We start from the raw sequence: 26,257 nt of genomic DNA, 5'->3' as shown, positions 1-26,257 counted from the left end.
TAAGCAATATTAGCCAGAAAATTTTAAGTTGGAATTGTATTTGTTGCTGAGCAACAGCCGCTTATTGGACATTTTACTAATAAGTGGAGGAAACCACTGGGTCTGTCTCCTTTCATTGGTATACAATTTAAACAAGAGGCTGACTGTTCAGTGAAACTGTGAGCTGGTTCTCAGGCATTGTGTGCAGTAATGAGCCATCCTGCACAAACCCAATCAGCTGGTTAAGTTGTGAAACATAAGTGTTTGGATGATCGAGGGCTTGTGGAGAAAAATTCCCTGCCTCCATCGGGCATTTGAATTAGTTGTCTTTGCTGTATCTGGCCAGCTCTGTTTTCCATATTAAGAACTGAAAAATAACTTATGGCAGCAGGAGGGAGGAGAGGCATTCAAAACTCTGACAATTACCTCATAATCCACTCAGATATCACTGCATCTCCCTTGTTGGACTGAGTAGGATTAAATTAATGAAAATGAAGATGATGGCACGTATTAAAGATACATTTTATCAAGTAATGCAGTAATAGATCTCCGAGGCCGACGCTGCTACTGTTAGTCACTGTGACAGTAATAGGAGAAAAAGTATATAATCTGCGCTTTGTGGGCAAGTAGTGAGAAAACACACACATAGACTATTGGCTACAGTACACAGGAGATTTGTACTGTTTACTCTGCTAATGCTCATATTTCATGAAAGTCCACTCAGGAAAAGTCAGAAACCGCTCTCCCAACAAACAATTCAAAACCTCGTACTCCAATGAAGAGGATCCATCAGGATTTCGTCTATTTGATTTAATAATCTCTTTTTTTTTTTTTCCCTATTTGATGCTCTGTTTATGTCCCTCCACCATGGTGCATGGTATGCTTGGATATTTTGTCATCAGTCTTTTAGCTGTTGGAGCACCTTGTCCATTGAAATGAGCTGACATCGAAACAATTTTATTGTTTAATCAATTACCTTTATCAGTGTCTTAATCTTAATGTCACTGCAGAGCATTGTGTGTGCTGCAGTTTGATACGATGTTTTCCCGCTCTGTCACAGGCCCACAGTAAACTCGCGAGCTGCCTGACTTGTAAAACGCTGATCAAGACGGGCGAGGTGCTGCACAGCCTCGGAGCGGGCGGCACCATGGGCTCCTACTGCTCCGTCAACTGCATGAACAAGGGCAAGCTGGCAACCACGTCCTTCCTCAGTGAGTAAACAGACAACATAAGAAGGAAGGTTAACAAACTTTTGAAACAGAACTTTTCTGGACAACAAACGGACTTGAGTCAACAGAGCAGCAGAGAAAAGCTCTAGTTAACCTGTTTGTTCACTCCTGGTCATGGAGCCTCACTAAACATTAAATTCACAAGTAGGAGAAAGAGTTGCGTAACATTTAAAAAAAAAAAAATCAAAAACAAAAAGTCATGTATAATAAATGCATTTTCGTGTAAGTGTTAATGTTTAATGTCTGATGTGTGTGTGTGCAGATACAGAGCCCACGTGTCACTTCTGTAAGAGAAATTCATTACCGCAGTACCAGGCCACACTGCCAGAGGGAAACATCCTCAACTTCTGCAGCTCACAATGTGTTACCAAGTTCCAGGTGGGGGACTCGTGTGTCATTTCAAATCAGAAGACACAATAAAAAAATTAATTTAAAAAGAAAAAGAATTTTACAACGGGAAAATTAACTGGTCACACTGATGGACATTGCATCATCTCGCTCTGCATTAATTTCCACAGTAGTTCTTTGATACAGTTGAATGAATCTGCAGTATCTCAGCTGCTGCGAGGACTGAAAACACGCATACATACATACTAATGCAATGCAATAAATGGTTCAGATAAATGGAGCAAACTAGACTCCAAACTAGTGCTTCGGTGTGAAGTTGTGTCCCAGTTTCTCTACAGATAAGTGAGGACATGAAATGTTGTTATACCTGGAAGGATGAAGTTGCAGAAATAAAAATCCAGATTAACTGTTAACGTCATCTACCCATTTGACATTCATGAAAACAGCAGCTCAAAACACAAACATAAACACCACACATTCCCTCAGTGGAGTCCATGACCTGATTAGTTTTTTAGCACCATGTTGCATAAATTTGCATATTAACTGGCATGACTTCATACAATAGCACTCAAGTTGTTGGGCATGGAAATATTTGCAAGTCAGTGTGTTTTATTAGCTTCGTTCGTTACCTTAATAGTACAGCCACATGTTTTTTTTTTTTAATATTAAGCTTTTATAATATACTTCAGAAGGAGCAGTAGACATGCAGTCAATTTAATTTTTCTCTGTGATTAATTTTTATTTATTTATTTTTTATTTTTTGCAGAATGCTCCTCTTCAAACGGCCACCAACGGACAGACGCCCCTCTCCACCACAAACAACACCGTCCAGCTGAAATGTAACTACTGTCGAGGAGCGTTCAGTTTGAAGCCTGAAACTCTGGACTGGGAGGTGAGGCAATTTAAAAAAAAAAAAAAAAAAAATAATAATAATAATAATTTCACACAGATATCACAGGCTGACAGTCAATGCCTTCCACAGATAATGCTGTACATTAGTGTAAAGCACCATGACACATCTGCAGACAAGTGCTTGTTGTCTTATACCCTTTTTATTTCTTTCTTTTACTTTTTGTTTATGAAATTTTTTCATTTTATGAGAACCACAGGAATGTTTTCTTACACTTCTGATAGTAAAGGGCAGTAAAATTTATTTGGTTGGTATTAAAAAAAAACAAGGCATTGGAATATGACCACCTGCGCTCTGGGAGATTGTTATGGGCACGGGCTGATAACTCTTAAACCCAGAGTGGCTACAAAACACTTGTCCGTGTGTGTCTGTCCTCAGGATAAAGTCTACCAGTTCTGTAGTAAGACGTGTTGTGAGGACTACAAGAAGCTCCACTGCATTGTGACGTTTTGCGAGTACTGCCAAGAGGAAAAGACGCTACATGAGACGGTCAAGTTCTCCGGGGTCAAGAGACCTTTCTGCAGCGAAGGTACTCGTCTCCCGTCCTCTGCTCTCCTCTGTAGGACACTCGATAAATCAGAGTGCTTTTTTTTTAAGTTTTCAATGCCATATTTGTTTGTCACATTTCTGTCTTTATATATATATATGTCTGAGGTCTCATTTACAGAATTTGACTTTGCTGTTTCTAATTGAGACCGTTTTCCACTTTACTCATCATCTGTCATTTTGTGTTTTCATTCTGTTTCTTTTTCTTTCCTTCTCTTTGTTTATTTTTCCCTTCGTTCCGTCTGTTTCCCTTTCCAGGGTGTAAGCTGTTATATAAGCAGGATTTCATCAAGCGGTTAGGCCTGAAGTGTGTCAGCTGTAACCACTGCTACCAGCTGTGTAAGAGAGGTGTGACGCGGCAGCTCGGTGGCCTGACTCGGGACTTCTGCGGCGATCCGTGCGCCAAGAAGTTCCACGACTGGTACTACAAGGTCTGCTCATACTCAGCGTATCAAAAATGTGTTTTGTTTTTGCAATGCGGTGTTGAAAAAAAGTATGTTGTGAATTTCCTTTAAAAAAATAAAAAATAAAAATAAATTAAAATAAATTAAAAATGTCTCCCTGTGACCACCAGGCGGCGCGGTGTGATTGCTGTAAGGTGCAGGGTAACCTGACGGAGTCTGTGATGTGGAGAGCAGAGATGAAGCATTTCTGTGACCAGGAGTGTCTGTTGAAGTTCTACTGCCAGCAGAACGAGCCCATCATGGTCACACAGAAAGGCCCAGAGAACACCACCCTGGGTACAAACTGTGTGTGTGTGTGTGTGTGTGTGTGTGTGTGTGTGTGTGTGTGTGTGAGTGTGAGTGTGAGTGTGAGTGTGAGTGTGTGTGTGTGTGTAATTTTGAAGAATCAAGTATTAGAGAAGGAATTTATGTGTCACTCAGATTTCTTCCTGAGGCAAAGAAGTGATATATTTATCTTCCTCTTTACAGGGTTTGAAGTGCAAGGGGCCAAACTTGGGGTAAGTAGGAAGTGGAAGACGTGTCAGTATCACACAGTTTGCTTTGAAATATTTTCTGTTTTCTACAGTCGATTAGTTCTTAAGTGTTTCCTGTACGTCTGTTGTAAAGATGTAATTAAATCTACAACATGATAGTTTTAAAATATAGTGGATCCACCAAATATTTTGTATTTAACAAATTTATCTAACATTTATATTTTTGTCAGACAAATATATTTCTTTCAAAACAATCCCATCATTTTCTAATTGTATATTTTGTAACGTTTTAGTTTGAATTTTACTGATAATAACTGATCCTTTGTAAGAGCAGTGTGTTGTGTTTTTTTTTGCAGATGGTGAACCAGGGCACTGTGGCGTACGCAGGTGGAGGTTTGATGAGAGATGTCAAGAACAAGGCGGTACTCTGCAAGCCGCTCACCCTGACCAAGGCTACCTACTGCAAGCCACACATGCAGAGCAAACTCTTACAGACAGGTGACTGCAGCATCTTATATAGAGGACTGCTGCACATGTTGACATATGGTGTTTTTTTCTTTTCTATTTTGGATGTGTTTATTTGAGAGAGAGAGAGAGAGAGAGAGAGAGAGAGAGACATAGACCTGGATGTCAGTGCATCCAAGAAGCATTCAAGATTGATTTGAAATCTGACTGCTGAAACCACCTCCAGAGCTGGACGCATGCTGGTCAGATGTTTAAAGCTATAAATGCATCTGTCTCTCTAAAGGACATGCATAATCTTTTCTCCTCCCACAGTGTAACTACATCAGCAGTCTGATTTTCTTAATCCATCCATGGTCTGCCTCCTCTGTCCTTGAGATAATGGCAGCTAAAGTTACATTAAAATGACACTGAAATGAGCTGCTTTTCTCTGTCTAACTAAAGCAACAGAGAAAAATAGCTGTTTTAGTCAGGTCAAGTCAATTTTATTTATACCATCATCATAACACAAGTTCCCTTTTATCGGAAACAAACCTTGAGCGTTCATCTTTTCCCTGATCAGTTCAACCACTGAATGATCTGTGAGGAGGAGGAGGAGGAGGGAGCTTTAATCTGTAATGTCTCAGAGTCTGTGAAGACGATGAAACTTTTGTCTCGCTCGTAGTCCATAAATATGATTCACTCATGTCTTTGTGTTTAAGTTATGGACAGCTGTTAGCAGCTAGCTAACACGAGCTAACTGCTACAGTGCAGGAATCTTTTTCTAGAGTTTGTGGCCGTTTGCTACTAAACGGCTTCATGTGTGTTACCGCCTCCTTCTGGACTGGAGGAGGGTAAAGGTGGATTGTAATCACAGTTGTAATCTGGCCAGTACAGATGCATATATGTGGCTACATTTAAATAAAAGTGTCTTAAATCTTACCTGGACTTTATCCAGATACGAGACACTTGAAATGACAAGTGTAAATTGAGCTTTTAGGAAGTTTTAACCTTGGTTGTTGGTTCTAAACAGTTATGCAGAGGTTGACAAAATTCCTGCCACTTGGCCTTTGAAATAACTTCTTCATGACCAACTAATACACAGACTAAGTTGCATATATAATATGATTCTGCATATCCACAGATGTAGATGATGGTGTGAAGAGGGAGTACATCCCTGTACCCATACCTGTGCCTGTCTTCATCCCCGTGCCCATGAACATGTATTCCCAGGTCACTCCCTCTCCAGTCTCTCTACCTTTACCGGTAAGATCTTATGTCACGTGTGGATTATCTATGCTAAGATGATAACATAGACTAATCAATACAAGCCTGCATAATAGATATTAAAATGGCAGGCTGCTTAAAACTGAGGTATATAATTGATGTGTATAAAAATGTTATGATATGTTAAATTATTTTTTTATCATTGTTAAGGAGACATTAATCAATCAAAGTCGTCTGACCACTCAACACAAAGCTCTATGTCCTGTCCCGTCCAGGTTCCTGTGCCTGTGTTCCTGCCCACCACCCTGCAGGGGGCAGAACAGATCGTCCAGACCATCGATGAATTAAAAAACAAGGTGCCCTCTGACCCCGTGGAGGCCGACCTGCTCTCCATGGCCGAGATGATCGCTGAGGAGCAGAAGCCAGGTGCGCTCATGAGAGGGTTACGTGTGGATGAAAACATTACAGATCAGAGATGTGATCAATACAGTGCTGATGGAAATCCTCTGATTATCCTGATAAACAAAAATTTTTGTGTCAGACATTCACAAGGATAAAAATCATCAACCACCAAATATATTTCTTTCTGACTGTGAGGGTTCATCTTATAAATTGTCAATTTCTCAGGAAATAACATCTGGATTTCCTGCCTGACGATGTTTTATGACAAATTGATTGGTTGATATTTTTCCCTTCTTTGAACTCCTTTGTTTTGATCTCAACTACACACCTGTTCAGTAGTAGTGAGGGACCTACCTGCCTGTGTGTTTCAGATGTAAAGCCGGTGAAGGTGAAGAGGGAGCGTGGAGGGGAGGAGTCCTCCGGCAGCAGCAGCTCTGAGGAAGAGGAGGAGGAGGATGAGAAGAAGGAGGAGGAGGAGGAGGAGAAAAAGGAGGAGGTAGAGAAGAAGGAGGTGGAGGAGAAGGAGGAGAAGAAGAGCGAGGAGGAGGAGGAGAAGGAGAAGAAGAGCGAGGAGGAGGAGGAGAAGGAGGAGAAGGAAGAGGAGGAAGAGGAGGAAGAGGAGGAAGAGAAGGAAGAGAAGTACAAGCCAGACCTGGACCTGGAGGCGGACTTCCCCCAAGGTAAACACCACATCTAGTTCTAGACCCAGTGATGCTCCGTCAGGATCAATCACTGTCATGACGTTAAAGCCACGTGATACCAAGACATAACAGGTCCATCTTCTTATTGTCTTTGTCCCTTTTTTTTTTAATTTGAACATTATTAGGACAGACACGATTCACATCATCCCAAACATACTGAACATAAAGAAAATTCCTGACTATTATTTTTTAATGTCAGCCTCTCTGAGCACGAGGGGACTGTTTGTATTAGCTTTCACGTTGTCCACCTCTTTTTGTCTGAGTATTCAGATTATTTTGTCACTCCCAATCAGCAGCATCTTTGTCTGTTGAAACTTGAAATTCAAGACATCTGGTCGCAGTTATTCTGTGCCAGTAAAGAAATGCTCCTAAATTCAAATCAGTCAATTTGTCTCCAGCTTTCATTCTGACATTGTCACACTCTGTTTAGTGAAGCAGCTCTTATGTAACAGCATCTGACTGCAGGGTTTTAATGGATCAGTACAGTAATTGAGATTAAAATTCCTTCCTCTGGTTATTTCTGGACCTGCTGTCATCGCCCCTATCTGGGCAGAGGGTTTTAGTTTTGGCGTACTGTCCAGAAGAGGAGTGTGAAGTCATTAACCAGGCCAGGAATCTGACATTTTTTTATTTTTGTTCTTAGTAATTTTTTCCACTGGCCTGTTATAGCACACTTCGGCTGTGCTGGGCTATGATCATATGTACTTCAGCTATGAGTTGACCCCTGACATTAAGGCCTGTCTTGGGAGCAAAGCCAAAACCTGATGGTCTCAGTCACAAACTGAGCTGTGTTGTTGCCCTAAACTGAGAAAGCCACATTCTGTATTTTTAAAAAAAAAATCTTTTATACTGTGAAATCTATTGAGTTTTAGATTTTTATTCCACTCCTGTCTTACTGTAGGTAGCAGCCAGATTAAAACCAAGTGTTATAATGAAGGCCTGAATACGCTTCTAATCTTATAAACAGTGATATTAAATACTTGAAGTATTTTTTGTAAATACATTGGATTAATACCATCATCATCGTACCAGCCGTCGTTGCTGTTTAACCAGTAACATGAAAAAATAAAAAAGACTTGTCAGACACAGGATTTTAGGGTAGACAAGGGAAGTTGTTGTGTAACACATTTTATACACATGGGCAATTCACAGTGCTTTACATACACACATAAAAGACATAAAACAGTAAAATGCAGTTAAAGGCACTGCAGGCATTTTCTTCAGTGGAGCATCTGACCAGTTAGTAAGTGAACTGTCTACTCGACATGTAAACACACTGAGTGTCAGTTTGTTTACATGCTCTTCAGTAGCTCGGTGACAGTCAGTTTCCTACATTTAGCTAATTTATTAAATTAAACGAGAAACCTTCTCTCTGTAATTGAGGGAGGGGCTTTGCAAAAGCTGATTTTCCCCAAGGTCCTGAAGAACACTGATTCCTCGGCCATATACATGTGTAATAATAGGATTTCTAATTATCTTTTTGCTAGTATGTTTCGCTGTAAGGAGGAACAACAGTGATGCTTCCTCGTATTAGAAGTTTCATCAGACTAAAACTGAAACTAACTCAAAGTGGCCTCTAGAAGTCTAAAAGAAAGTTGCTTTCCACTGCTCAGAGTTTGTTAAATTCAGACACATGGCTGAGCTCTTTTTGTCTGTCAACCTGCTCCGACACACTCACATACAGCACAGATTAACATTAACCCCATTAATAATGAGGTTGAGGTTAGGGGAGAAATCAGTTCACTGACCTGGTGCAGGTATACTTGGACTCACAGTAAATGCATGTAAACATTTTGTCTTGTTAACCTGGTTTGTGTGTATAACTTTGTCTCTTAAGTGTATGTTAATGTGCTGCTGACTGTGGCGGTGCAATCACTGTACCTGAGGCTCTTAACTTCAAAATGCTGAGACACTGAATGTCCTAACAATAAATCATTCTCTCAAGGGAAACGTGCAGCATTGGCAAGTCTCCTGGGCTGTCGAGTGATACTTAGGAATTGGAAACTTGACAAAATCCCTTCCCTTTTTAAAATATGAATCCAAGAACCGACGTCTCCTGTGCAGCTGGAATAAGTTAGCTATACACTTCACGGATTAGTGGAGAAATGTACCTCGACATGGGAAACATTTATTGCTCATGTAAAGCAGCTGTCAGTCTGACGTGTTGTACAGAAGAGCTTTAATGCATCACTGAAGGTGTGATCAGAAATTGGATATTGATTTGGGGTGTTGTCTGCTTGTCGCTTGTGCTGTAATATGTACAGGTGTGTGTAAGTGTGCACTCGTATGTACACGTCTACATGGCTCGTTGTTTCCCGTAGCGAAAAGCTTAAACAGGAAGTGCAAAGCGAGTAGAATGCCGCCTGAAATAGGCGACCAATTGCAGCCTACAGAAAAATCAGTAACTTTGTTTCCTATCCTGATTGGATTTACCTTTTTACCTTTATGAAAAATAAGAGGATAATTCAACAGCTGTTGTTTCCTGTCTCAGCCTCAGATCCAGTTCCAGTCCCGGAGGGGATGGAAGAGGACATGGGCTTCTCTCTACCTCCAGTCCTGGCAGAGGAGAAGGAAGAGAAGGAGGAGTCGGTACCTCGACCGCAGCCCAGGAGACAAGTATGCACACACACACACACACACACGTAACAATTAAAAAGTTTGTACTGGCCAACGCTGTGTTACTGTGTAATAACTGTAACTGGTGTGTTTGTGTTGCAGGGGAACAAGAGGCAGGCGATGGAGGAGAGCTCAGATTCAGCCTCGTCCTCTTCCTCCCATCCAGCAGGCAGACGCTCAGAGGGACGGTCGCTGCCGCTCAAAGCTCGCTACGGCATCAATGCCTGGAAGCGCTGGGCACTGTCTCCTTCTGACCAATCAGATGACACCAAAGCAAAGGACTGCGCCAAACCAGGTAAGCTAAACCCGATGATTAACTCACTCAGGAGTCACGGTGTGAGAGGCCAGGTTGAAATGAAATGTTGATTATACTTGGAAACAGATAGGCTGTGTTTGCTAACGGCGGTCGGCGCCTGTTCCCACCTCTATGCAGCTCGGTCTAAAAGTAACCTGCTGTCGCTGAGTTCAGAGGAGCTGAACGTGGCTCTGTCCCGGTTTGTCAGGGAGGTCTGTCGGCCCAGCGGGGAGCGCTACTCTCCAGACAGCATCCTCTACCTCTGTCTGGGGATCCAGCAGGTTGGTACCAAGCCAGAGGCTCAAAACACCAGAACACAGCAGCTTTCAGGCGAGCCACGGGGTCACAGATGTCAAAATGAGACAGTCAACAAAATGTATTTGAGCACATGCGGTTTATATAATATATTGTTTTCAGATCGTTTCTTGAAACGACCTGAAAACGTCAGTGTCTTTTTTTTTTTTCTTAAATCACTGACATGAAAGGTTCCTACTTGACTTATCCACAGTCATGTGACAGATGAAAGGAGCAGTCAAGACCTACTTTCACAACAGAGAGATGTTGTTTGACACATTAGGAACATGACAGTGTCACTGTGTTTTCATACCTTACTACCTACTGACTCTAAACAGGTTCTTACAGGTTAAACTATAGTCGAACCAGACAGTAGACATACTAAATACAGGGGTTACTTGAGTGTGCTGCTGATGGAGGCTGTTCTCCCAGAGAAGCAGGAGAAGCTGAATTAAACTTAAATGTTAAAAACGGCTCTAAAAAAAGGATTAAAAACGTTTGATGTCTCCTTGTGAAGCAGTTTATGAATTGTAGCTTGAGTCAAAGAGTTAAAGTATGTTAATGTTTTTATATTGGTACTACTAAAACAATATACACTGCCAATTACATCCTGTATAGAATTAATATGTAATAGGCAATAGTCTAAACATAATGGAAAAAGTATTTTTTTCTGTCTTTATGGTGAGAAAGAACACACTGAGGAGCAGGAGCCCCTTTTTAGCGAACCCACTTTGTACTTTAAAAACAAAGGAATGGGACGTCCTGCTGGTCAAGGGGGTTATAGACCCCGACCATGTGATCGCAATGTCCCCGGTTCAAGCCTCTCGACTGTTGGTATCAAACAAAGGTAAATATGGCATAAAACTACTTAATTAACTAATACTTAATTTATGAAAAAGGAAAACAAAGGCAAAGCATTTTTTGTAATCCCTGTGGTGTGAGCAGTGGGCTTGTTGCAATGCAAATTTTATATCAAGTATTATTGTTTTCACAAAATAAATATCAATTTAATTTCAAAATAACAGAAAATGTAATATGACAAATACAAATATTAACATGAAGTAAACGAATTGACTTTGTTTTGTTCTGTTGAAATTCCTCCAGTAGTCATTTTGGGGGTAGGAACTAAGTTTCAGAGTGAGTGTTTCCAGTAGGACAGACATTACTAGTGCACAGTCTTCCCCCTCTGCTCTCACATGTGAGCAGCAGCAGCATGAGCATGGCTGCAGAGTGGAGCTCAGGATTGTCTAAAGGCCTCTGGAGTGTGATTTTTCTGGCAGAAAAATGTAAGACTGATTTACCTGTTTATGGAAAACAACAAGATGTAAAGATTTGACTGGTTTATGTGAAGTTTAATCAAGTATTTTGACCTAAAAACTCTTGAATGTGTCTTTTCGGGGCCTGCTGTAATCTGCTGCTCGACTTCCCTCCTTTTTTCTTTGAATTACTTAATATGTTGAAAGAAAAAGCAACTTCTTTATTCCAGTTTTGTCTGTATGTGCAGATCTGTGTCCTGTGATTATAACTTTTTGCTGTTCACATCCTGAAAATGGTGATGATCACTTAAATATGAGGACGCTAACATTTTTGAACTCTGTGAGCGACCACATTTGTTTGACCTTTACTTAAATGTGAGTTGGTTTTTTAAAATCTTTTTCTTTTTCTTTTTTTTTTTTTTTAAAGCATCTTCACTCCAAAGGCCGAAAGGATGACCTGTTCAGTGACCTGTGCTACCAGCAGTTTGGAGAAGAGCTGAACAAAGTCCTGAAGGACTGGCAGCCCAGTGTTCTTCCTGATGGTGAGTCAAACACAGTCTGAAGTGACTATTTACCCAGCACCTGCAGGCTGTTGTATTGAATTATATTGGTGTTTTTTTTTTTTTTTTTTAAATTGACTACACATTTTAAATCACTACACAGTTGATTAATATCTCAACAGCTATAATGTGCACACACAAACAACAAAAAGAAAATGAAGATCACCGGTGAAATTGGATTTCCAGGTAGCTTTTATAACTGCAAGAAGGTCATTACAAAGATATGTAGCTGGGAAAAAAATTAAATCCTCCATTACACAGTGTGTGATTGTTGGCGCCAGCTGGTGGCTCAGCGCTGTTAAATAACCTGTAGTGTTGCTCTGTATTCGAGCAGTGTCCAATGATTATAACTCTTCTGCTGTTCACATCCTGATTCGTTGTGATTGCACTTTAAAGTCATATGAGGACACTGCAGCAGCGCTAACAGGGTGTTTTCCTTTTTACCCAACAAACAGGTTCCACATTTCCAACTTAATTTCCTTGAGACTAAAACTCTTCCTCAGTTTCATAAAAACTAGTTGCTGTTAATTACCAGGATATTTCCAAGAAAGGCCTTGAAATTTGGCCCTGAAATTTGATGCTAATCATAAGGGACCAAGAGAAGGTGTTGGTTTCTACCTGCTACCCAGAATTTTTATATATTATTATTATTATTATATTTTAGTACATAAATCCTAGAAAGACTAACAAAATTCTAAAAGTAATGAGTTTACATGTTATACGCTTTTATTAATTTTATCTTGGTAATAGATAACAATCAAAATTGAGTTAGCTTTGTTTAAAAACATGAGTGGCGGTTTGAAACGAATAAATAGATGCATGTCATCAAAGTCTCCAGAACAATGTCCTGATCAAAAATAAGAAATAAAAATATAGTAATTGGAGGATCATAAATACACTGTACCCTCCACTTAATCTCCATCTTGGATAGTGAATCCTGAGCTTCAGATTCCAGGTGGGTTTATTTCATAGAAAGGATGTTAAAGTGTTTTCTGCTCTCTCCAGGATCTCTGTGGGGTCGAGTGGAGGAGCAGAGCTTGTGGAGCAGTCGGCAGCTCGGGGAGCAGAGTCCCGCCGCTCTGCTGCGTTCGCTGGTTTACCTGAACACCAAATACTTCGGCCTGCGCACCGTGGAGCAGCACCTCCGCCTCTCCTTCGCCAACGTCTACGGACCCGACACCGTCCATCCTGTCACCAAGGAGACCACCGTCTGCATCCGCGTGCCTTCCATCTCTCAGGATCACCATGGTGAGGCCGGTGACGTGAACAGTACATCATTAGTATATTATTATTCACACACTTTAACCTCTTAGTCGTGGTTTCATTTCAAATCTAATATGTTGAAGTACTGAACCAAAACAAAGGTGAAAATTGTGTATTTGTCAACATTAGAGGTTTGAATCTTACTCACAAATTCAAAAAAACTAAACTGTTTTTGTCTGTTTTGGTGCCTCAGTGCAAACAGAGTCCAGGAAGAGGAAGCGTAAGTTGGAGGAGGTCGATCAGGACTATGAGCCAGACGACGACTCAGGAGGCTCCACTGTGCGTTGCCCGGTTAAGAAGCACGAGTGTCGACTATACGAGCTCTACAGATCGAAGTGGTGGGTGTAATATCTCTCCTGGTGAAATACATCATCTTACACAGTTCTACTTTTCCAACCTGTACAGTTGCATTTTGATAGTGTAACTAAGGGTCTCATCCGGGGGCGCAAATGGTGTAGATTATTGTCAAACGTGCTCATCATAACTTTCCAGAGAGCAAGGTGACTTCTTCAGATGTCTTGTTTCGTCCGACCAACGGTTCAAAACCCAAAGATATTCAGTTTACAAAGATAGAAAACAGATTAAATCGTTAAAGAAACTGGAACCAGCGAATGTTTTACAGTTCTGCTTGATCGGTGGATTTATAGGTTAATCTCCTCATCATTTCATCACTAATTAAAACCTGACATTAATTGATGTTTTAGAAAGCAGTAACATTATCTGTAATAGTCAAACTGGTGTTATCACGTCCATTTCATTCTTATCTGTGGGAAGTTTGATGTGGAGAACGCGTTTGTCTTCAGTTGCCGTTTTATTATATATTGCTAATTAAACCCTTTTCTATATTTAAGTCCTGTGATTATAACTTATTGCTGTTCACATCCTGAACCACAGTGTTGACTATTAAAATATGAGGACTTAACATCAAACAATCTGTTGTCAAAAATTTCACATGATTATTCAGAACAATAGATTCACACCTCTCTCTCTCCCACCTCCCCCATTCCCTCTTCTCCTCTATTCTACCTTTCCATCCATTTATTTTCTCCTTCCTCTTGTCATTTTCTCACCTTCTTTCTCTTTCTTCTATCTCCACTTTCTTCCCCTCACCTTTTATCTCCTTTCTTGATTCCTCCTCTTCTTATTGGCACACTTTACCTTTCTCTTTTTTATCCTTCTCTCTCTTCCCTTTACTGTTTCCCCTCCATGTTTGTTTCCCTTCCCCTCGTTCTGTCCCCCTCTCGTCTCCTCCCTCCAGCCCAACATTGTTACAGGAGCGGCTAGACGTCTTCTACGTTCAGCCGGATCTGGCCTGCGGCCCCGACGACCCGCTGTGGTTCACCTCCACGCCGCTGGAGCGACAGATCCTGGAGAGCCTCCTCACCAGAGTCCTCCTGGTCAGAGACGTTTACACAGACAAACAGCACCTGGAGGAAGACGAGGAGGAAGGGGACGGGGGCGAAGCAGCGGGGGGAGAGTAGCAGTCGCTTGGACTTGTGTTAGTAGAGCCTGAACAGTCAGCAGAGGAGAGGAGGAGGAGGAAGAGGAGGTTAGCTAGTAATGTGTGCGCTCCTCCCCTGTCTTAACGTCTGGTCCTCCTCGCCCTCCTTGCTGAACTGCTGTTTCCTCCTGGTGAGGGACGTCCACAACAGAGGTAGATGATGATGATGAAAGTGGTGGTGAGGAGCAGCCCTAAGTTGTACTTCTGCTGATTGTCACAAACAGAGGAGGAAGACGAGGTAACGAAGCGAACGAGGACAATATTTTTCTCTCCAGTCATAAAACAGAAGAGGAGGAACAGGCACAAATGTCTCCTGATGAAAGGAACAAGTTGGAGGGGGGGGGGGGGGGGGGGTAGAGGAGGCGGAGCTGTCATCTGTTGTCACGGTCAAACAAAGCTAAATCAGGTAGAAGAAGACGTTTATTAACGGTTATCAAAGGTAGGACCTGCTGTTGTGCATCACCAACAATTCTGAGGATGTAGCTTGTTTATAGTGCTCGAACAAGCAGCTTACAGATATTTAAGCTTTTAACGACGCAGAATCACGCTTTAACAAAAGTTTATCAGCCGCCTTCAGGGAGGCGCAGACGCAGAGGCCCAGGGACAGGAAGCCATGGAGTTATTCCCTCTCACTCTGCAGCTTCATGTCCTTCCTCGCCATCGCTCTGCGGATGGGAAAGGAGGCAGTGGGAGTGCTCGCAGGGTCGAGAGAGTAACTTCACAGATCTTTTTACACAGTTGAATTGAGAAGGAAGGGAGAGGGTGGGGGGGGTCTGGGTGAAACCAGAAGCACCACCCAGAGGAGGAGAAGGAAAGTTGGAGAGTTGGAAATTCCCAGCTGGTAGGTTGAAATTCCATCTTTAATGCAGTCTCTAGTTCACAATGTGAAAAAATAGAAACACAGCCAGTAATAGGATCTTCTCAGACCAACAACTACTGTTCCCAACTTAGCTGCTAATTGTATTCGTATCTGGCAGAACAGTAGCAACTATATATACGTACCACTTTATATTTCAAATGTATATGTGATTAAACACTAAATATTCTACAGCTTAGAAATGCTGTTACACTGACTCCGACAGGTGGGAAAGATTCAGGTCTTCGACATCCCAGCAGTGATGTAACAATGCACTTTACTCCACTGCTTCTTCACTTGTGGGGTTTGGAAATTTCCACCATTAGATGGAAGCAGAAAGTAATTGTTTTTTTGTTTTTTTTGTTTTTAACAAATAGGTGGTTTCATGAATTTAAGGTTTAAAGCTCATGCGCACCTTCACAACTGTTAGGCAGTTATAGAGATGTACTCAGGTTGAAGTCAGGCTCCAGTTAAGATGGTGAAATTTACTCTTTGGTGTAGCAAAAAGAGGGAGGGGGTTAACTTGTATGGCTTCTTATGAAACGCTTAAAACAGGGATAGAAGGAAATATTTACTGAAGGGCAGGAAGATCCCGCTCCCCTCTCTTAAACCCACTGGACTATTGGAGAGCTCAATGATTTCATATGTCCAAGTGAATTAGATTTGAATTTTGCTCAGAGGGGAAGAGTTCATCTGTGATGAAGAGAAAATTCACTTCACCCTGGTCTGACATCTGGTCTGACTGCACCATAAAGGTTTGGTCACATTACACTTGTCTTTTTAAAAAAAAAAAAAAAACAAAACAAAAAAAATCATCGCTCCGTTTCCCCCATTCACTTCTATTGGGACGAATCCAAGCACGCGTTTTCCTGTTTGGGTGTGAGCTCCAGCTGTTCCGGCAGACTCTCAGGTCAGAGTTCACCTGTTTTCATAAACCTCCACTGGGCGGATGCGCTCGGTTGGCCGATAGCAACACGGCTGCACTGTGTGCGGTAATGTAGATGTTACTATTTCAGCCTGTTTCACAGCCATATTTTGTACATTACCACACTAGCAGGCTACGAACTGCAGTGATTGCTCTAAATAATATTTATTACCTGCATCACAAACATGCAATCAAGTTTTTTTTTTTTTTTTTTTTTTTTTGGTTTCATTTTTTTAGGGGCCGAGTGCAGGGAAATTTTGTAGGATGGGAATGTGATGTGACCGTACCTTTATGCAGGTCACCAAACTCAGTGTAGCAGCGAGAGTGAAAGAAGTCGTCCATCTTAACAGGGGAAACATAATCAGGTAAAGTAAGTGAAATCACCTGTGTAGGTCGTGAGCTTTAATTTAATTGGGCTTGAGTGTGTTTTAATGGCTGTCAGCATTAGCAGTGATGATGTGCTGACAGTGTCTTAAGTCCAATAAGCGCATCACGGAAGCCTCCAGTTGGAGAAACGTTTTGGGTCTTTCCGTTTACATTTTTCACCACATGAAGCTGGAATTTCTGACTTTCCAACACGTCTCGAAAAAAACGCCTCTTTCCTCTCAGCCAGGGCGACCTGCTGTATCACACATCGCCATTAAACCGGGCTGCTTTCATTCCTTCACATCATCCCGCTCACCGCTCTTCCTCTGTCAGTACTGCTCTCAGGCGAAAAAAAAACCCGCTGCACCACAGAGGAACCTCAAGCTCTGAAGGGAACAGGAGTCAGGACTGATCCCAGGACAGAAAGAGAGGACCTTAAAAAACCTCTGACTCGCTGTGGTGCGGGGGAAAGGCAACCTTACCGACATGCTGCGTTTCTTTATAGGACATTAGGGGAACCTTCATTCATGCGATGTAGCATTATGTGCGTACTAAGCCCAGATTGGGTTGCTTTGAAGTGTAAATATCTCTGAAACAAGGCGGTTATTTGAGACGGAGTCGACACACAGAGGGACACTGTGTAATTCGGGGTAAAGAGAAAAAACAAAAAACGCCCACTGAAACCTTCAGCTTGAAAACCCGCCTCCTGAGAAGCCTTTTTTAAAAAAGACTGAATATTTATTTCTCTTTTTATTAGTTTGACTGTATCCTTTTTTGGGATTGGGATTTTTATGGGTGCCATTTCCTTCAACGGTCATTCATTGAAAACCTGCTGCGGTCCTGCGCCCTCGCCTCCCTCTTGTCCATTTAAAGAGTCTCTGTGCAGGAACCTGCTAATCATGAAGGACGTTGATTTATTCAGAGTTCAACAGACTATTTTTGAACATTTCCTTTCTGCTTCTGTCCCCCCCCCCCCTCTGTGTTTGTCATTTCCTGGTATTTATCAGTTATTCTGAGTCTCCTTTCAACTTAATATTGGTTTAGTTTAAAAACAGCGCTCGTTAAGAAGTGCCCTACTCTTCCAAGCTGTTTTAGAGTGCTAGCACTGCAAGGCAATGCTTGTGTTGTAATAAAGAATTGGTTGGACATTTTATTTTATTTTTTTTTTTCATGAACTAAACTCATGTTTTTCTTTCTGAGTTACACTTTTCTTTTTATTTTATTTTATACAAGTCCTTTTTTTTTTTTTTTTACTTTTCTTTTTTTTTTAGTTTAATTTGAATTTGCGTTCTGATTGTTTCAATAAATTGGAGAAAGTGTCATGAAGTTAAAATCAAGTAAAAATTATTTAAGGATTTTTTTTTTTTTTTTTTTAATGCACTTGTTCTTTGGTCGCTAATCAACTTTCATTTAAATATGAAGGTTTAAACCTGGCTGAATTTTATACCCTACAAGTTTGTGTTTCCACAACCAGTGCTCGAAATATAAGGAGCACCTTCCAGATGTTGAGTTGGACCCATCATCAACACGGTCACTGTCTCAGATTTCACAGATTAAAAATCAATCGTGTCTTTTCTTCACAATCCACATCACTGTTCCTCCTGACTGAGGTGGATTGAACCGGAGAACAAGGTCAGGGATTACACTTTGAGAGTTTTATTTTACCTAAAGAGCAGCCGTTCTGTTATTTTGTACACTTTACTGTGCGTTTAATGGTCCAGAACAGCAGTGAAACATTACAGGAACAAAGGTGGAGGATTTCATGGGAGAAGATTGGTCTTGATTTGAAGTTGCCCTGATCACGTGTCCCCAGCCCCCAAAAATCCAAGCCTTTAAACTTGAGTGTGGACGCTAACGAAACTGACCCCGGATTTAAACTGGCCGGTTTTCCTGCTGGACTCGGAGGCAGCGACCAAACCTGCCACAGGTTTGGACCTACATTAGATGCTGTGGCTGGCTTTAATGCCTAATGTGAATGTGCCTATCTGTAAATACTGAAAGTGAGTGATTGTGAGTCTGATGCTATGTGTGTGGGCTGATCTGCTGATACGGTCATGTTAAATAAATGATTTCATTTTCTAACCAGACTCCTCTTGGCAGTGCTGTTTTGATTTGCCTTTAGTGAAGTGCCACGGGTGTTAAAGGCGTTCAGTTCACCACATTATAATAAAAACTATATTATCTTCCCACCTTTTGGAGCTGAGAAGTTTAATTTCATGTGATTTTCTCATGAGAGTGAGATGGAAACTCAGAATAATGAAGGTGAATAAAATCTTTACTCCTCAAAGCATTAAAGAAAAGTAGAGACATCTTTAACCAGTGAAGTCAATCTGCTAATAACATATAATGTAACAGTTTTATTATGTAGAAACAAGGTGAAAAAACACAATAGCTCATTTATCTGTAGACCATAAAACATTAAAACTGAATTATTCTTATATTCAGTGATTTACAGACTGAACAAAACAAAAGATTTGACATGTAAATAATCATAGCTGTTATATTTTAGTTTATTACATTTTTTCCTGCATAAATGGGAAAATAATATATTTTTTCACACTCTTGAATTGTAATAATGTGAGAAATTATGACTAAAGATTTGTACATTTTTTTTATTTATTTCAGGTTTTTCCATCAGATTCTTGAGCGGCGGGGATTTGCTCCCATCCAGCCACAAGAGCATTAGTGAGGTCCAACACTGATGTTATTGATAAGGCCTCAGCGTTCAAGTTCATCCCAAAGGTACTAGATGGGGTGGAGGTCAGGGCTCTGTGCAGGTTCTTCCACACCAAGCCATTTTTATATAGACCTGGCTTTGTGCAGGGGAAACAGATCAGAGAGTCACGTTGAAACAGGAAGGCGACAGGCACAAACTGTCTGGAGGCACATTACTATCTGAAACAACATTGTGCACAGTAGCATTGAGATTTCCCTTAATTGGAACTAAGGGCTCTAATCCAAACCAAGAATAACAGCTCCACAACCACATAAGTATGTGTGCAGCGGCGTCCAAATACTTTTGGCCGATGTAACCGTCCCATGTGACATACAACAACAACAAAAAAAATCATGTCATTCTTTTTCTAATATTTCACACATTTCCACTTCGTTAAATAAAGATAATTATTCACATAAAAGAGACAAAAAACAAATACGCCAATGCAGTTTGCAGCTTTGTTTCGCATGACTACACTGCTCTCTGTTGGAGGGCTGTGTCTTCTGTTCTCTCCCATTATTTCTTTTTATTCTTTTTATTATTTATATCATCACGGCTCAATGACCTTGTTAATTTGAATGTAAAAACACAAGGTTATAGAAATATGTGAGCCTCAAGAGGACCACAATCTTTCTTTGCTCCCAGTGTCCAGATTAAAATTATTACAGCGTGTTAACATTGGCACAACGTGAGGGCCTCTTCACTCTGTTCTGACCTTCTTTATCTCCACCGTGTCCCATTTTTACAAGGTGTCAGGCGGACATGACACCGAGGCAGCGAGCGTTATCTGGAAAATGACAGACAGCGGGGCAGGAGGAGGCGTAGCCTGTCGACACCCCGGGGTCAGCGCAGGAGCCACGGAGGCCAGGGTTAGAGTCACATGACAGGAAGTCGTTTCAGGAAAAGGTTAAAGAAGCCAAGAGGATGCTGCTTCACCTTGCAGGGACTAGGTAGGAACATACATGTATGTATGTAAGATTTGCTCTCAATCTGATACCAATCAATAGCAGGACTTGGATCACCGATATCAATACTCTTTGTTGTTAAAAGCAGCTAATGAATGTCCCGTCATGTGAGTCAGAGAAATATGGGTATCCCTTTATAATACAGCCCCCATTTAAGTACTAATAAAATACTTAGTGGCAAATTATTTGTGGGTAATTAAAATTGTATAATTCTAAATTAGCCATGCAGGTTTTAAACACAAAATAGTTTTAAAGGTAAATAACAAATGTTATGTGACTTCTATAAAATTGCATCCACACAGCTGCAGCAGAAATCCAAATGTGGCAGCACTAAGACGTGTGATCAGGTGCCATGGATGTGATCTTACATCAGATGCATCAATTATTTAAAGTGTATTTATATAGATCCTTTTAGTATCGATACTTTAAGGATCGAGCTGCAAATTCTTCAATTTAACCAAACGGATATGACCTCTTTTCTCGCGGTGACGCCACAATGACATTTACAAGACAAATGATACTTTTGTCACATTTATCGTTTCGTTGATCGACTGTAACTTTGATTGAGCTTCGATCAGGAGCGACAGCCACTGAACGCCGTGACAGTATTTCATCATATTTGGTACAAAATTCACTTCACGCGTACTCAAAGATGAACTGATTACAGTTTAGTGGTCAAAGGTCAAAGGTCAAGGTCACTGTGAACTCACTAAACGCGGTTTTCGCCTCATGATTGCGATATCTGAAGACCGCCTCGAGGGATTTTCTTCAGGTTTGGCACAAACATTCACTTGGGCTCAAGGATGAACCGGTTAGATTTTGGCAGTCAAAGGTCAAAGGTCAAGCTCTTTGTGAACGGTTTTGGCCGTGACTGTAGAATAAACCCAGGACTGGTTGGCAGGAACGTACAACTGCGAGGCGTTACTTCCAGTTTTTTCTACAAATCTCATGAATGTATCCGAGCGATGAATGTGTCGGCCGTTCTCTCAGTTTCTGGCAGTAGGATGGTGAACGTGGGATTGAGTCAAGATAAACTGTGTGTGTTGTTATGGTAATGAATGAATATGTAGGACAGTGAGGCTGCCTGATGAGTTTTTAATAGATTTTGGAAAACAACGGAGCTCTACTTGTTACACAGGCGATACTCGCTGGTTTTGATCTTTTCATGGAATTTGTTTAGAATACAAAGAAATATAGAAAAACCGCCCAGATGTTTCCTGTGTTCGAAGGCAGACATTTCACAGAGGACAAAACATTTGGATGACCAGACACGAGGCCGCTTCTGCCTTTGTGTCTAAGTGAAAAAGAGCACTGTCCTGTCTCTCCCAATGGGGGGCGCTACGCACTCGCTGTGAACCCCTCCCCGGGGGGGGGGGGGGGCTGGTAGAGTAATCCTGAGCTCCTGGTTTATCAGCACCGCCATCATCATCATCATCACCAGACGTGTTGTTAAACTATAACACCCATCATTAGCTGCGGGACGAGCCGCTGCTTTTGTCGAGCTTCCGTGTCAGGACCCACGTCTGTCAAGGGGTTCGTCTGCACCCGTCTGACGTAAGGCGGCCTCCCATAAGCCTGTGCACAGCCCACCTCCTCCTCCCCACCACTGACCCCGAGCCTCGCCCTCTCACCCTCCACACAGAAGAAGCAATGCATGAAAACTCAAATCTTTTGGAGGCTTTAAGGAAACAGAGGAAAAACAGCCCCCCACCCCCCATTTAACCTCACATTTTTTTGGGGGGTGGTGGACGGGTTGAGGTACAAAAACACGGTGACAAAACCCAATTTTTTGAAGAGGCAAGCTTTTTTCTTTCTGTGCTATCTGTCAGAGTTGGCCAGACTCCAGTAACTTGTCCCATTGATCTAAAGCTAAAACGGCCCTGTGCGCCCACACAGCCAGCCCTGCGAGGGAGCGGGGTGGGTGTAAAAACATTTTTTCACCCTCGTGGGGTTTTTTTTGTTTGGGCTCAATCCCCAGCTCTTTCAGGGGGCATAAAGAAAGCGCTGCGCTCAGCAGGGTCATGTGGGCGAGGCCCGGGGGGTAGACTATAGGTGGCGATTAGGGCCTCTAATGTGCAATGAATCCTCTTCGAATCACATGATATGAACTAATGTCGCCATTTAATGATAAAACAACAGCGACTGGGAGGGAAGAGCCGCTGTGTGTGTGTGTGTGTGTGTGTGTGTGTATGTGTGTGTGTGTGTGTATTGTGTGTGTGTGTGTTGTGTTGTGTGTGTGTGTGTGTGTGTGTGTGTGTGTGTAGATGCAGTGTACAGCTGCACAGAGGACAAGAGGGCAGGAATGGATGACAACTGCATTTCTCAGGTTGTGTGCCTCAACACACGGCGCAGGACAGGCCAAAGGACGGGAGACAGTTTAGCTGGGACAGCTGGGATGTGGGTTAAAGTGCAACACAAATATTTTTGTGCAATTTTCCTTCATTTCATCCACTTGGTTTCTTTTGCTTTTACTCATATCTTACGTGCTGCACTCAAATGCACCGAAAATGTCAGAACTGTCCCCTGGTCCTTGTTTCTTGCATGTTGCAGAAGAAGCTATGGTCTCTTCCAAAGTGAGGACGACAGTATGTGGATTAAATTTGATGGATAACAACTATCCACCCCCACCCCCACCCCACCCTACCCTGCAGACACACACATGCAGATACAGAACAGTGTAACCTTGGCTCTGACTGGTGGTGAGGGGGAGTGGGGGGCTTGGATTAGGTTAAATTTAGGATGGCCTGACCCTATTTGGTGAGCCATAGTGAAGCAGTGAGTGCAGCAATCCCTCCAGCGCAGAGTCACCAACCTCATCTTTTTCCAAAACGCCCACTGGCTGACACATCAGCTAGTCGAACACACACGCACACACTCGCCCACACGTGCACACACACACACACACACACACACACACACACACACACACACACACACACACACACACACTTGCCCACACGTGCACACACACACACACACACACACACACACACACACACACACACACACACAAACACACACTGTTCCACTTTGAAGCCAGGATCACATTCCCCCTCTCTCCTATCTTCGACAGCAGCTTCCCTCCTCTTCTTCAGATTGTGTCTCAAAAGTAATAGCTGATACCAAACCCTTTCACTGGGTTTGTTGTTGATGATGGGAACTGTAGTTGTGACCTTTGACCTGGTTGAGAAGAGCAATGCGATGGACGGTGGTCAAGCTGACATACAAACTAAATTTCCACATTAAAAGTCCAGCAGCAGCAGCAGCAGCATTAAAAGCACAGTTTTTTACATGTACAGTATGTGAACATCACCTGTGAAGAGTCCACCAATCAGAAACACCTTCTACCATCCTTACAAATAAATGTTAAGAAGTTTTTCCAGCTGGAAATAAAAATCAGATGGCACAAGGTGAACAAATTACGGTAGATATACCTGATAAAAAAGATATTATCTTTATCATGTGGTTTGCAAGAACTTTGTTGAAGCTATTGCTATTTGTCTGGATGCGATTACACTTTAACCCATCACATTAAACAACTATTTTAATATGCAAGTATTACACAGCTGCAGAGCATGAGTAAAGCATCATATTTTTGGGCTTCCCCTCTAGTCAAACAATCTATTACCGCATCGCTTAATAAAACACCCGAAATGCCAACTGGAAGTAGCTGCACTGACGGACCCCGATTAAGGGAAGAAGAGACGGAGAAAGATCAAACACATGAAAACTGAAGCCGGCTTTAATCTGTTTCCAGCTCTGCGGTGAATGAGCTCTGCAGCTGACAGGTCACTTAAGGTCGTCGTGGTCTGGAGCGAAGTGAGGAGATGCTGCTTCTCTCACCCCGACGCTTTTTTTTAAAAATATTTGTGTAAATATTTATTTGTGTTTTAGTCGACCTCTGGAGAGAAGACCGTCCCGACTAGTTATTTCCAGTAGTTGATTTTTTAACGACGCACCTCTAGGGAGTGTAATGAATGTACCCTGGTGCGGTCAGGACTCAGGTGAAGTCAGCCAGGTGCATTGTGGGCACTGTGTCCATACCCTGGGCTGACCTGTAGGTGTCCCCGCAGAGCTGACCTCTCCTCACATACAGTAACACCCTCACAATGCTCTTTCTCCCCGTGCGGCCCTTCCCCTCTTTCTATGGACAGACAGTCAAAACAAGCCGCCCCACATGACCGCACACTGTACCAATGCTGCAACATTACATCATGTGTAGTATTAACGAGCGCGGCGCATGTGAGACGGCCTCTTTATTCTAAATGTGTCGGGGTTTATTGACTAGACCAGGTCTTTTTTTAACTGAATTTCTGAGGCATTTTTTTGTCAAGTCATCATCAAACAAAAACCTCTCTCTCTAACTGATGAAAACAATGTCTGAGGTATTTAATGATTTAATTGATTGGCTGCTGCGGTTTTTGAAGTGCACGTAATTGTTGTGGAACAAAACGCTGAAGCTGAAATATTTTCTCTAATAGCCAACAGATGCTGGGTCTATAGGAGAGCTCAGGCAGCTGCCTTCATGGACACTGAAGATCATGTCCTCTGTATTGAATCTTTAATTGGCGTATTTACATTCAGACAATAAAACTCCAGTAAAGCATGGCTGGATTACCTGCAGAGGCTCTTTTAAGAAGTGACTGTCACTATTTCTTACTTGAAAGCCGCAGCGTTCAGTTTAAAGACACGAAGTGACCACAAAAAGATGCAACACGATTCCCAAAGAAAGGCAACCACCAGATCAAATGTTCATTTACTCAAGTACAATTGTTAGATATTTGTACTTGTGCTTATGCTTCTTTATAATTCTACTCTAATACTGTTCAGTGGGAAATATTGTACTTTTTACTCCACTACAAATATATGATAACTTTAGTTCCCAGGTCATTGTAGCTCCTGATTATTACTAATTATAATCAACAAATAAACAGTGAGTATTATTAAGATGATTATTATTCAAATTAGCCTAATTATCAGCCAAAACATTAAACTGATGCTTTCACATTGATGCATCAGTAATTATAATCCATGTATAGCCTATATTATTAATTATTTTAAGTATATTTTGATGCGAATATTGATCTACTTTTAATTTAGTAAAACTTTGAATGTGTTTTTATTTGTATTGGAGTATTTGTACACTGTGGTATTGCTACTTTTGCTATTAGAGTACTCCCTCTAGTAGCATAGAGAAGAGCGTCATGCAGGGAAAATCATTTTCAAAAAATTAAATCAGCTGGAATAAATCCTCTTCTCTTTTTTTTTTTGACCTGGTGTGGCACTGGACTCAGATGAAAGAAATACCTCAACTTCTTTCCAAAAATACAAAGTCAAAGCATTTTTTTTTTACTTCTTCTTTACTCACTTCAGAGAAAGTTTACACGTCTGGTGCCACAGTAGACAAGCTTCTGTCAAACAAACCAACATCTTTCCACATGAGCCAGCGGTCAGACCGCCCAGAAACAAATTCATCACACTCCTGAAATACATAAAGAGGGCCTGAGGTATTCGTGCTGTGGGCTGAGTGTGAATTTGTTAGGTGATTAAAAGCTAAATATAGCCTCCTGTCTGTTCTGAGCTGCAGACCGGTGACTCGGTGGCAGACCTTCTCTTTCTGTGGTTGCTTTTCCACCACAGGGGCCAAGTGGGGCTCTACAGGGGCCACGGGATCCAAATGGATATGTGGTGAAATTCACCACTGGTAGTGATGTGTCTGCATCACTTTTTGACCTCACCAGTAGTAATCTCTTTTTAACCAAACTGGCAGGTTTTTACTAGATAATTATCCATATATTCTACAGCTTATGGCTCATGGGTTCCCACAGGAGGAGTTCAACTTGTTCACAAATATCATTAACTGCTTATATCTACTTACAAATACATTATAAATTGTTACAAAACTTTTATTAAACATTTATTTG

The 26,257-nt window shown here is 41.7% G+C and overlaps 1 protein-coding gene across 1 annotated transcript in view; it reads left to right on the top strand.

Annotated features, from left to right (window-relative positions):
- zmym2 (zinc finger, MYM-type 2) overlaps positions 1-18,739 on the top strand; it is a 34,588-nt gene extending 15,849 nt beyond the window's left edge. The window contains exons 8-25 of the mRNA XM_087173205.1: positions 1,040-1,190; positions 1,471-1,586; positions 2,323-2,448; positions 2,845-2,995; positions 3,271-3,443; positions 3,587-3,752; positions 3,945-3,973; positions 4,306-4,447; positions 5,535-5,656; positions 5,893-6,043; positions 6,391-6,699; positions 9,212-9,336; positions 9,439-9,631; positions 9,770-9,912; positions 11,609-11,723; positions 12,747-12,989; positions 13,198-13,342; positions 14,263-18,739. Coding sequence (XP_087029331.1) covers positions 1,040-1,190; positions 1,471-1,586; positions 2,323-2,448; positions 2,845-2,995; positions 3,271-3,443; positions 3,587-3,752; positions 3,945-3,973; positions 4,306-4,447; positions 5,535-5,656; positions 5,893-6,043; positions 6,391-6,699; positions 9,212-9,336; positions 9,439-9,631; positions 9,770-9,912; positions 11,609-11,723; positions 12,747-12,989; positions 13,198-13,342; positions 14,263-14,485 — 2,823 coding nt within the window. The 3' untranslated portion in view covers positions 14,486-18,739. The remainder of the gene's footprint in view (positions 1-1,039; positions 1,191-1,470; positions 1,587-2,322; positions 2,449-2,844; positions 2,996-3,270; positions 3,444-3,586; positions 3,753-3,944; positions 3,974-4,305; positions 4,448-5,534; positions 5,657-5,892; positions 6,044-6,390; positions 6,700-9,211; positions 9,337-9,438; positions 9,632-9,769; positions 9,913-11,608; positions 11,724-12,746; positions 12,990-13,197; positions 13,343-14,262) is intronic.
- The last annotated feature ends 7,518 nt before the right edge of the window (positions 18,740-26,257 follow it).

This window comes from Seriola lalandi, unplaced genomic scaffold, assembly GCF_002814215.2.
Source record: "Seriola lalandi dorsalis isolate HSWRI2012SDOR001 ecotype SW California unplaced genomic scaffold, Sedor1 jcf7180002054104, whole genome shotgun sequence".
NCBI lineage: Eukaryota > Metazoa > Chordata > Actinopteri > Carangiformes > Carangidae > Seriola > Seriola lalandi.
Note: the sequence above shows the minus strand (reverse complement) of the source record. Positions and strands in the feature narration are given on the sequence as shown.